This window comes from Heterodontus francisci, chromosome 3 (genome assembly GCF_036365525.1).
Source record: "Heterodontus francisci isolate sHetFra1 chromosome 3, sHetFra1.hap1, whole genome shotgun sequence".
Taxonomy (NCBI): Eukaryota; Metazoa; Chordata; class Chondrichthyes; order Heterodontiformes; family Heterodontidae; genus Heterodontus; species Heterodontus francisci.
The window spans coordinates 206,778,453-206,791,032 of NC_090373.1; the positions used below are offsets into that span (position 1 = coordinate 206,778,453).

The 12,580-nt window shown below is 44.8% G+C and overlaps 1 protein-coding gene across 3 annotated transcripts in view; it reads right to left on the reverse strand.

Moving 5' to 3' along the window:
* Positions 1-4,225: 4,225 nt before the first annotated feature.
* Positions 4,226-12,580, reverse strand: part of abcc10 (ATP-binding cassette, sub-family C (CFTR/MRP), member 10) — a 505,256-nt gene continuing 496,901 nt past the window's right edge. For all 3 annotated transcript variants that reach the window (XM_068028201.1, XM_068028199.1, XM_068028202.1), the window contains exons 21-22: positions 5,132-5,244; positions 4,226-4,639 (exon numbers count right to left, since the gene is read on the reverse strand). In XM_068028201.1, the coding sequence (XP_067884302.1) occupies positions 4,507-4,639; positions 5,132-5,244 (246 nt within the window). In that variant the 3' untranslated portion in view covers positions 4,226-4,506. The remainder of the gene's footprint in view (positions 4,640-5,131; positions 5,245-12,580) is intronic.

Sequence of the window (12,580 nt, forward strand, 5' to 3'; positions counted from 1 at the left end):
AGTGAATATCAAACTGTACAGAACAGTGGGGACTGGGACAGAGACTGAGAGTGAATCTCAAATTGTACAGAACAGTGGGGAGTGGAACAGAGACTGAGATTGAATATCAAACTGTACAGAACAGTGGGAGTGGAACAGAGACTGAGAGTGAATATCAAACTATACAGAACATGGGGAGTGGGACAGGGACTGAGAGTGAATATCAAACTGTACAGAACAGTGGGGACTGGGACAGAGACTGAGAGTGAATATCAAACTGGACAGAACAGTGGGGAGTGGAACAGAGACTGAGATTGAATATCAAACTGTACAGAACAGTGGGGACTGGGACAGAGACTGAGAGTGAATATCAAACTATACAGAACATGGGGAGTGGAACAGAGACTGAGAGTGAATATCAAACTATGCAGAACATGGGGAGTGGGACAGAGACTGAGAGTAAATATCAATCTATCCAGAACATGGGGAGTGGGACAGAGACTGAGAGTGAATATCAAACTATACAGAACATGGGGAGTGGGACAGAGACTGAGAGTGAATATCAAACTATACAGAACATGGGGAGTGGAACAGAGACTGAGATTGAATATCAAACTGTACAGAACAGTGCGGAGTGGGAGAGAGACTGAGAGTGAATATCAAACTGTGCAGAACAGTGGGAGTGGGACAGAGACTGAGAGTGAATATCAAACTGTACAGAACAGTGGGGACTGGGACAGAGACTGAGAGTGAATATCAAACTGTACAGAACAGTGGGAGTGGGACAGAGACTGAGAGTGAATATCAAACTGTACAGAACAGTGGGAGTGGGACAGAGACTGAGAGTGAATATCAAACTGTACAGAACAGTGCGGAGTGGGAGAGAGACTGAGAGTGAATGTCAAACTGTACAGAACAGTGGGAGTGGGACAGAGACTGAGAGTGAATATCAAACTGTACAGCACAGTGGGAGTGGGACAGAGACTGAGAGTGAATATCAAACTGTACAGAACAGTGGGGAGTGGGACAGAGACTGAGAGTGAATATCAAACTGTACAGAACAGTGGGAGTGGGACAGAGACTGAGAGTGAATATCAAACTGTACAGAACAGTGGGGACTGGGACAGAGACTGAGAGTGAATGTCAAACTGTACAGAACAGTGGGGAGTGGGACAGGGACTGAGAGGGAATATCAAACTGTACAGAACAGTGGGGAGTGGGACAGGGACTGAGAGTGAATGTGAATCTATACAGAACAGTGGGGACTGGGACAGAGACTGAGAGTGAACGTCAAACTGTACAGAACAGTGGGGAGTGGGACTGAGACTGAGATTGAATCTCAAACTGTACAGAACAGTGGGGAGTCGGACAGAGACTGAGAGTGAATATCAAACTATACAGAACAGTGGGGACTGGGAAAGAGACTGAGAGTAAATGTCAAACTGTACAGAACAGTGGGGACTGGGACAGAGACTGAGATTGAATATCAAACTATACAGAACAGTGGGGAGTGGGACAGGGACTGAGAGTGAATATCAAACTGTACAGAACAGTGGGGAGTGGGAGAGAGACTGAGAGTGAATATCAAACTGTCCAGGACACTGGTGAGTGGGACAGGAACTGAGAGTGAAATTCAAACTGTACAGAACAGTGGAGTTGCGGACAGAAGCTGAGAATGAATATCAAACTGCGAGTCGGACAGAGACTGAGATTCAATATCAAACTGTACAGAACAGTGGGGAGTGGGTCAGGGATTGAGAGTGAATATCAAACTGTACAGAACAGTGGGGAGTGGGACAGGGACTGAGAGTGAATATCAAACTGTACCGAACAGTGGGGACTGGGACAGAGACTGAGAGTGAATATCAAACTGTACAGAACAGTGGGGAGTGGGACAGGGACTGAGAGTGAATATCAAACTGTACAGAACAGTGGGGACTGGGACAGAGAGTGAGAGTGAATATAAAACTGTACAGAACAGTGGGGACTGGGACAGAGACTGAGAGTGAATGTCAAACTGTACAGAACAGTGGGGAGTGGGACAGAGACTGAGATTCAATATCAAACTGTACAGAACAGTGGGGAGTGGGACAGGGACTGAGAGTGAATATCAAACTGTACAGAACAGTGGGGACTGGGACAGAGAGTGAGAGTGAATATCAAACTGTACAGAACAGTGGGGACTGGGACAGAGACTGAGAGTGAATGTCAAACTGTACAGAACAGCGGGGAGTGGGACAGAGACTGAGATTCAATATCAAACTGTACAGAACAGTGGGGAGTGGGACAGAGAGTGAGAGTGAATATCAAACTGTACAGAACAGTGGGGACTGGGACAGAGACTGAGAGTGAATATCAAACTGTACAGAACAGTGGGGAGTGGGACTGAGACTGAGATTGAATATCAAACTGTCCAGAACAGTGGGGAGTCGGACAGAGACTGAGAGTGAATATCAAACTATGCAGAACAGTGGGGACTGGGACAGAGACTGAGAGTGAATATCAAACTGTACAGAACAGTGGGGAGTGGGACTGAGACTGAGATTGAATATCAAACTGTCCAGAACAGTGGGGAGTCGGACAGAGACTGAGAGTGAATATCAAACTATACAGAACAGTGGGGACTGGGAAAGAGACTGAGAGTGAATGTCAAACTGTACAGAACAGTGGGGACTGGGACAGAGACTGAGAGTGAATATCAAACTGTACAGAACAGTGGGGACTGGGACAGAGACTGAGAGTGAATGTCAAACTATACAGAACAGTGGGATCTGGGACAGAGACTGAGAGTGAATATCAAACTTTACAGAACAGTGAGGAGTGGGACAGGGACTGAGAGTGAATATCAAACTGTACAGAACAGTGGGGACTGGGACAGAGACTGAGAGTGAATATCAAACTGTACAGAACAGTGGGGAGTGGAACAGAGACTGAGATTGAATATCAAACTGTACAGAACATGGGGAGTGGGACAGAGACTGAGAGTGAATATCAAACTGTACAGAACAGTGGGGACTGGGACAGAGACTGAGAGTGAATATCAAACTGGACAGAACAGTGGGGAGTGGGACAGAGACTGAGAGTGAACATCAAACTGTACAGAACAGTGGGGAGTGGAACAGAGACTGAGATTGAATATCAAACTGTACAGAACAGTGGGGACTGGGACAGAGACTGAGAGTGAATATCAAACTATACAGAACATGGGGAGTGGGACAGAGACTGAGAGTGAATATCAAACTATACAGAACATGGGGAGTGGGACAGAGACTGAGAGTGAATATCAAACTATACAGAACAGTGGGGAGTGGAACAGAGACTGAGATTGAATATCAAACTGTACAGAACAGTGCGGAGTGGGAGAGAGACTGAGAGTGAATATCAAACTGTACAGAACAGTGGGAGTGGGACAGAGACTGAGAGTGAATATCCAACTGTACAGAACAGTGGGAGTGGGACAGAGACTGAGAGTGAATATCAAACTGTACAGAACAGTGGGAGTGGGACAGAGACTGAGAGTGAATATCAAACTGTACAGAACAGTGGGGACTGGGACAGAGACTGAGATTGAATATCAAACTGTGCAGAACAGTGGGAGTGGGACAGAGACTGAGAGTGAATATCAAACTGTACAGAACAGTGGGGACTGGGACAGAGACTGAGAGTGAATATCAAACTGTACAGAACAGTGGGGACTGGGACAGAGACTGAGAGTGAATATCAAACTGGACAGAACAGTGGGGAGTGGGACAGAGACTGAGAGTGAATATCAAACTGTACAGAACAGTGGGCAGTGGGACAGAGACTGAGAGTGAATATCAAACTGTACAGAACAGTGGGAGTGGGACAGAGACTGAGAGTGAATATCAAACTGTACAGAACAGTGGGGACTGATACAGAGACTGAGAGTGAATATCAAACTGGACAGAACAGTGGGGAGTGGGACAGAGACTGAGAGTGAATATCAAACTGTACAGAACAGTGGGGAGTGGGACAGAGACTGAGAGTGAATATCAAACTGTACAGAACAGTGGGGACTGGGACAGAGACTGAGAGTGAATGTCAAACTGTACAGAACAGTGGGGACTGGGACAGAGACTGAGAGTGAATGTCAAACTGTACATAACAGTGGGGAGTGGGATAGAGACTGAGAGTGAACATCAAACAGTACAGAACAGTGGGAGCGTAACACGATGTTGTGGTAGAAGAACTGAGACAGATGGAAATTGTGTAATATTTATCAGGCAAGTTTGTACAAGTCGTCTACAGCACAGATCTAGCCTCACTGACGCAAACTAATTGAGTAGCAGACAACCATAATCATCAGGATTTTAAAGCCTTTGCTATCGTTTAGAAATAGTTACATTTTGTTTTTCTTTTGCTGTTTGAAGTGTAAAGTGCATTGAGCTTCCTGGGGTCCCTGAACCCAAAGCTCTTGAAATCTGAAGTGCAGATGATAGTAACAGAGCTGTGCAGAGTCTCAGTCTGCTCTGGCCATGTGAGCTTGGGTCTGGAGCCTTTCCATTACTACTTGCTGCCATCTACAAGATCGTACAAGTAGGAATCCTTGTTCTTTGAGAGGACAGCCGGGGTGTCAAACTCCTGCACCATGCCATAGTCCAACACCAGTATTCGGTTTGAATCCATTATAGTGTTTAATCTGAGAGAAAAAGATTGAAGCAGACATTATCCAGGGATGCTTGGCATTACAGGAGAAAATATAGCACTTACTCATTTACACCCTTAGAATAATACATCCGGGTGCTCCATGTATCTCTAGTGTGGTTGTCGTGAGCAGTATTGGATGTCAAGGCTTCTCTCTTCCCCAGACTAACACTTATACTGGTCCAAGCTTTGTTTGGGCTTCATGAGACTGCTTAGTATAGGAGAATGACTGTGATCGTGCACATAAACCTGGGCAGATTTAATCTGGCACTGCTCTAAGCCCAAGTGTACCCCTGAAATAACCCAGCAGCACTGGTACAGGGCTTCTCCCACTGCACATCCTGACTGCTTTCTTTTCTCCACGTCTCTCACTCACGGTTTCCCTCTTTCCCATCATGTTGAACAGATTTTCACCCCTTTGCTCTCTTACTGTTTTCCCGTCTCCCATCCTTTCTCCAATCTCCTCATGTCTGTGTGATGAAGTTACCTGTGGGCAATTGTCAGTACGGTTTTGTCTGCAAACTCTTCTCGTATTGTTTCCTGCAGTAGCTGATCTGTTTTCTGGTCCACACTGGCAGTTGCTTCATCAATACACAGAATCTAAGCAACACAGAGAAGGTATCAAGGCCTTGGAGAAGATACAGTCCCGGTTCACCAGAGTTACAATCGGCCTAAGAAAGGTAAATAATGAGGACAGGTTGCATAGATTGATAGAATAAGCAATGGATGGTGGGACCCTAAGTACAGAGGGTCAGAGGGACCTTTTTGTACTTGTCCATAGATCACTGAAGGCAGCAGAACAGGTAGATAAGGTGGATAGGAAGGTATATGGGATACTTGCCTTTATTAGCCAACGCATAGAATATAAGAGCAGGGAGGTTAGAATGGAGCAATATAAAACGCTAGTTAGGCCACAGCTGGAGTACTGTGTACAGTTCTGGGCACCACACTATAGGAAGGATGTGATTGCACTGGAGAGGGTGCAGAGGAGATTCACCAGCCCTTTGCAGGTGTCAATAACCAGGGGGCATAGATTTAAGGTAAGGGGCAGGAGGTTTAGAGGGGATTTGAGGAAAAAAAATTTCACCCGGTGGGTGGTTGGAATCTGGAACACACTGCCTGAAGAGGTGGTAGAGGCAGGAACCCTCACAACATTTAAGAAGTATCTAGATGAATACTTGAAATGCCATATCATACAAGGCTACAGGCCAAGTGCTGGAAAATGGGATTAGAATAGATAGGTGCTTGATGGCCGGCACAGACACAACGGGCTGAAGGGCCTGTTTCTGTGTTATATAACTTTATCACTCTATGACCTGTATTCCCTTGACTATAAAAGATTAAGGTGTAATCTAATCGCGGTCATTAAGATAATTAAAGAAGGTGATGGGGGTAGGTAGAAAGAAACTATTTCACTTGGTGGAGAAAATCAAGAACAAGAGGGCATAACCTTAAAATCCGAGCTAGGCATTCAGAGTTGATGTCAGGAAGCACTTCTTCACACAAAGGGTAGTGGAAATCTGCAATTCTCTCCCTTAAAAGGCTGAGGGGAGGGATTAATACAAAATTTGAAAACTGAGATGATAGAATTTTTTCAGGGAAGGGTATTAAGGGATATAGAACCATAGAATCCAATCATAGAATGGTTACAGCATGGCTGGAGGCCATTCGGCTTGTCGTGTCTATGCCAGCAATCTATAAGTGCAACTCAGCTAGTCCCGCTATGCTGCCCTTTCCATGTAGCCCTGCAAATTGTTTTTCTTCAGGTAATGGGAGATGAAGCTTGTTACATGTCTTGGCAAACTACAAGAAAAGCAAAAGGAACACAGCAAGTCATCCTATGAAGATTGCACCACCAAAACCGTTGTTGAAAGTCTGTTGATAGGATTTTAGTGCAGGAAACACAAAATATCATCTCCTTTGCTGGAAGCAAAGACTGTAGGATTCATAACACCTCCTGCAACATTACTTTTTAGCTAGACTGACCTCTTTATTTATTGACATTGGAGCAGTATAATGAGACAGCATATCCTGCAGCTATTTACCCAGGCCAGTCTGCTCTTCAGTATTATTGCACTAGTTCAGGGACTTGGTGATGTTTGGTACTACCCCGAGAACTCTTGGTATCATGATGATGTTTGGTACTATGGCACAAACTCTTGGTATCCTGATGGTGTTTGGTACTATGGCACAAACTCTTGGTATCCTGATGGTGTTTGGTACTATGGCACAAACTCTTGGTATCATAATTGTGTTTGGTACTATGGCACGAACTCTTGGTTTCATGATGGTGTTTGGTACTATGGCATGAACTCTTGGTATCATGATGGTGTTTGGTACTATGGCACGAACTCTTGGTATCATGATGATGTTTGGTACTATGGCACGAACTCTTGGTTTCATGATGGTGTTTGGTACTATGGCACGAACTCTTGGTATCATGATGGTGTTTGGTACTATGGCACGAACTCTTGGTATCATGATGATGTTTGGTACTATGGCACAAGCTCTTTGTATCATAATTGTGTTTGGTACTATGGCACGAACTCTTGGTATCATGATGATGTTTGGTACTACGGCACGAACTCTTGGTATCATGATGGTGTTTGGTACTACGGCACGAACTCTTGGTATCATGATGGTGTTTGGTACTATGGCACGAACTCTTGGTATCATGATGATGTTTGGTACTACGGCACGAACGCTTGGTATCATGATGGTGTTTGGTACTACGGCACGAACTCTTGGTATCATGATGGTGTTTGGTACTATGGCACGAACTCTTGGTATCATGATGGTGTTTGGTACTATGGCACGAACTCTTGGTATCATGATGGTGTTTGGTACTATGGCACGAACTCTTGGTATCATGATGATGTTTGGTACTATGGCACAAGCTCTTTGTATCATAATTGTGTTTGGTACTATGGCACGAACTCTTGGTATCATGATGGTGTTTGGTACTATGGCACGAACTCTTGGTATCATGATGATGTTTGGTACTATGGCACAAGCTCTTTGTATCATAATTGTGTTTGGTACTATGGCACGAACTCTTGGTATCATGATGATGTTTGGTACTACGGCACGAACGCTTGGTATCATGATGGTGTTTGGTACTACAGCACGAACTCTTGGTATCATGATGGTGTTTGGTACTACGGCACGAACTCTTGGTATCATGATGGTGTTTGGTACTATGGCACGAACTCTTGGTATCATGATGATGTTTGGTACTACGGCACGAACTCTTGGTATCATGATGGTGTTTGGTACTACGGCACGAACGCTTGGTATCATGATGGTGTTTGGTACTACAGCACGAACTCTTGGTATCATGATGGTGTTTGGTACTACGGCACGAACTCTTGGTATCATGATGGTGTTTGGTACTACGGCACGAACGCTTGGTATCATGATGGTGTTTGGTACTACAGCACGAACTCTTGGTATCATGATGGTGTTTGGTACTACGGCACGAACTCTTGGTATCATGATGATGTTTGGTACTACGGCACGAACTCTTGGTATCATGATGGTGTTTGGTACTACGGCACGAACTCTTGGTATCATGATGATGTTTGGTACTACGGCACGAACTCTTGGTATCATGATGATGTTTGGTACTACGGCACGAACTCTTGGTATCATGATGATGTTTGGTACTACGGCACGAACTCTTGGTATCATGATGGTGTTTGGTACTACGGCACGAACTCTTGGTATCATGATGGTGTTTGGTACTATGGCACGAACTCTTGGTATCATGATGGTGTTTGGTACTATGGCACGAACTCTTGGTATCATAATTGTGTTTGGTACTACGGAACGAACTCTTGGTATCATGATGGTGTTTGGTACTACGGCACGAACTCTTGGTATCATGATGGTGTTTGGTACTATGGCACGAACTCTTGGTATCATGATGATGTTTGGTACTATGGCACGAACTCTTGGTATCATGATGGTGTTTGGTACTATGGCACGAACTCTTGGTATCATGATGGTGTTTGGTACTATGGCACGAACTCTTGGTATCATGATGGTGTTTGGTACTACGGCACGAACTCTTGGTATCATGATGGTGTTTGGTACTATGGCACGAACTCTTGGTATCATGATGATGTTTGGTACTATGGCACGAACTCTTGGTATCATGATGGTGTTTGGTACTACGGCACGAACGCTTGGTATCATGATGGTGTTTGGTACTACAGCACGAACTCTTGGTATCATGATGGTGTTTGGTACTATGGCACGAACTCTTGGTATCATGATGATGTTTGGTACTACGGCACGAACTCTTGGTATCATGATGGTGTTTGGTACTACGGCACGAACGCTTGGTATCATGATGGTGTTTGGTACTACAGCACGAACTCTTGGTATCATGATGGTGTTTGGTACTACGGCACGAACTCTTGGTATCATGATGGTGTTTGGTACTACGGCACGAACGCTTGGTATCATGATGGTGTTTGGTACTACAGCACGAACTCTTGGTATCATGATGGTGTTTGGTACTACGGCACGAACTCTTGGTATCATGATGATGTTTGGTACTACGGCACGAACTCTTGGTATCATGATGGTGTTTGGTACTACGGCACGAACTCTTGGTATCATGATGATGTTTGGTACTACGGCACGAACTCTTGGTATCATGATGATGTTTGGTACTACGGCACGAACTCTTGGTATCATGATGATGTTTGGTACTACGGCACGAACTCTTGGTATCATGATGGTGTTTGGTACTACGGCACGAACTCTTGGTATCATGATGGTGTTTGGTACTATGGCACGAACTCTTGGTATCATGATGGTGTTTGGTACTATGGCACGAACTCTTGGTATCATAATTGTGTTTGGTACTACGGAACGAACTCTTGGTATCATGATGGTGTTTGGTACTACGGCACGAACTCTTGGTATCATGATGGTGTTTGGTACTATGGCACGAACTCTTGGTATCATGATGATGTTTGGTACTATGGCACGAACTCTTGGTATCATGATGGTGTTTGGTACTATGGCACGAACTCTTGGTATCATGATGGTGTTTGGTACTATGGCACGAACTCTTGGTATCATGATGGTGTTTGGTACTACGGCACGAACTCTTGGTATCATGATGGTGTTTGGTACTATGGCACGAACTCTTGGTATCATGATGATGTTTGGTACTATGGCACGAACTCTTGGTATCATGATGGTGTTTGGTACTACGGCACGAACGCTTGGTATCATGATGGTGTTTGGTACTACAGCACGAACTCTTGGTATCATGATGGTGTTTGGTACTACGGCACGAACTCTTGGTATCATGATGATGTTTGGTACTACGGCACAAACTCCTGGTATCATGATGATGTTTGGTACTATGGCACGAACTCTTGGTATCATGATGGTGTTTGGTACTACGGCACGAACTCTTGGTATCATGATGATGTTTGGTACTACGGCACGAACTCTTGGTATCATGATGGTGTTTGGTACTACGGCACGAACGCTTGGTATCATGATGGTGTTTGGTACTACGGCACGAACTCTTGGTATCATGATGGTGTTTGGTACTACGGCACGAACTCTTGGTATCATGATGATGTTTGGTACTACGGCACGAACTCTTGGTATCATGATGATGTTTGGTACTACGGCACGAACTCTTGGTATCATGATGGTGTTTGGTACTACGGCACGAACGCTTGGTATCATGATGGTGTTTGGTACTACAGCACGAACTCTTGGTATCATGATGGTGTTTGGTACTACGGCACGAACTCTTGGTATCATGATGGTGTTTGGTACTATGGCACGAACTCTTGGTATCATGATGATGTTTGGTACTACGGCACGAACGCTTGGTATCATGATGGTGTTTGGTACTACGGCACGAACTCTTGGTATCATGATGGTGTTTGGTACTACGGCACGAACGCTTGGTATCATGATGGTGTTTGGTACTACGGCACGAACTCTTGGTATCATGATGGTGTTTGGTACTACGGCACGAACGCTTGGTATCATGATGGTGTTTGGTACTACGGCACGAACTCTTGGTATCATGATGGTGTTTACTATGGCACAAACTCTTGGTATCATGATGGTGTTTGGTACTACGGCACGAACTCTTGGTATCATGATGGTGTTTGGTACTATGGCACGAACGCTTGGTTTCATGATGGTGTTTGGTACTACGGCACGAACTCTTGGTATCATGATGGTGTTTGGTACTACAGCACGAACGCTTGGTTTCATGATGGTGTTTGGTACTATAGCACGAATTCTTGGTATCAGGATGGTGTTTGGTACTATAGCACGAATTCTTGGTATCAGGATGGTGTTTGGTACTATGGCACGAACGCTTGGTATCATGATGGTGTTTGGTACTATAGCACGAATTCTTGGTATCAGGATGGTGTTTGGTACTATGGCACGAACGCTTGGTATCATGATGGTGTTTGGTACTATGGCACGAACGCTTGGTATCATGATGGTGTTTGGTACTATTGCACAAACTCTTGGTATCATGATGGTGTTTGGTACTACGGCACGAACTCTTGGTATCATGATGGTGTTTGGTACTATGGCACGAACGCTTGGTTTCATGATGGTGTTTGGTACTACGGCACGAACTCTTGGTATCATGATGGTGTTTGGTACTATGGCACGAACTCTTGGTATCATGATGATGTTTGGTACTACGGCACGAACTCTTGGTATCATGATGGTGTTTGGTACTACGGCACGAACGCTTGGTATCATGATGGTGTTTGGTACTATGGCACGAACGCTTGGTATCATGATGGTGTTTGGTACTACAGCACGAACTCTTGGTATCATGATGGTGTTTGGTACTACGGCACGAACTCTTGGTATCATGATGATGTTTGGTACTACGGCACGAACTCTTGGTATCATGATGGTGTTTGGTACTACGGCACGAACTCTTGGTATCATGATGGTGTTTGGTACTACGGCACGAACTCTTGGTATCATGATGATGTTTGGTACTATGGCACGAACTCTTGGTTTCATGATGGTGTTTGGTACTATGGCACGAACTCTTGGTATCATGATGGTGTTTGGTACTACGGCACAAACTCTTGGTATCATGATGGTGTTTGGTACTACAGCACGAACTCTTGGTATCATGATGGTGTTTGGTACTACGGCACGAACTCTTGGTATCATGATGATGTTTGGTACTGTGGCACGAACTCTTGGTTTCATGATGGTGTTTGGTACTACGGCACGAACGCTTGGTATCATGATGGTGTTTGGTACTACAGCACGAACTCTTGGTATCATGATGGTGTTTGGTACTACGGCACGAACTCTTGGTATCCTGATGGTGTTTGGTACTACGGCACGAACTCTTGGTATCATGATGGTGTTTGGTACTACGGCACGAACGCTTGGTATCATGATGGTGTTTGGTACTACAGAACGAACTCTTGGTATCATGATGGTGTTTGGTACTACGGCACGAACTCTTGGTATCATGATGGTGTTTGGTACTATGGCACGAACTCTTGGTATCATGATGGTGTTTGGTACTATGGCACGAACTCTTGGTATCATGATGGTGTTTGGTACTATGGCACGAACTCTTGGTATCATGATGGTGTTTGGTACTACGGCACGAACTCTTGGTATCATGATGGTGTTTACTATGGCACAAACTCTTGGTATCATGATGGTGTTTGGTACTACGGCACAAACTCTTGGTATCATGATGGTGTTTGGTACTACGGCACGAACTCTTGGTATCATGATGGTGTTTGGTACTATGGCACGAACGCTTGGTTTCATGATGGTGTTTGGTACTACGGCACAAACTCTTGGTATCATGATGGTGTTTGGTACTACGGCACGAACTCTTGGTATCATGATGATGTTTGGTACTACGGCACGAACTCTTGGTATCATG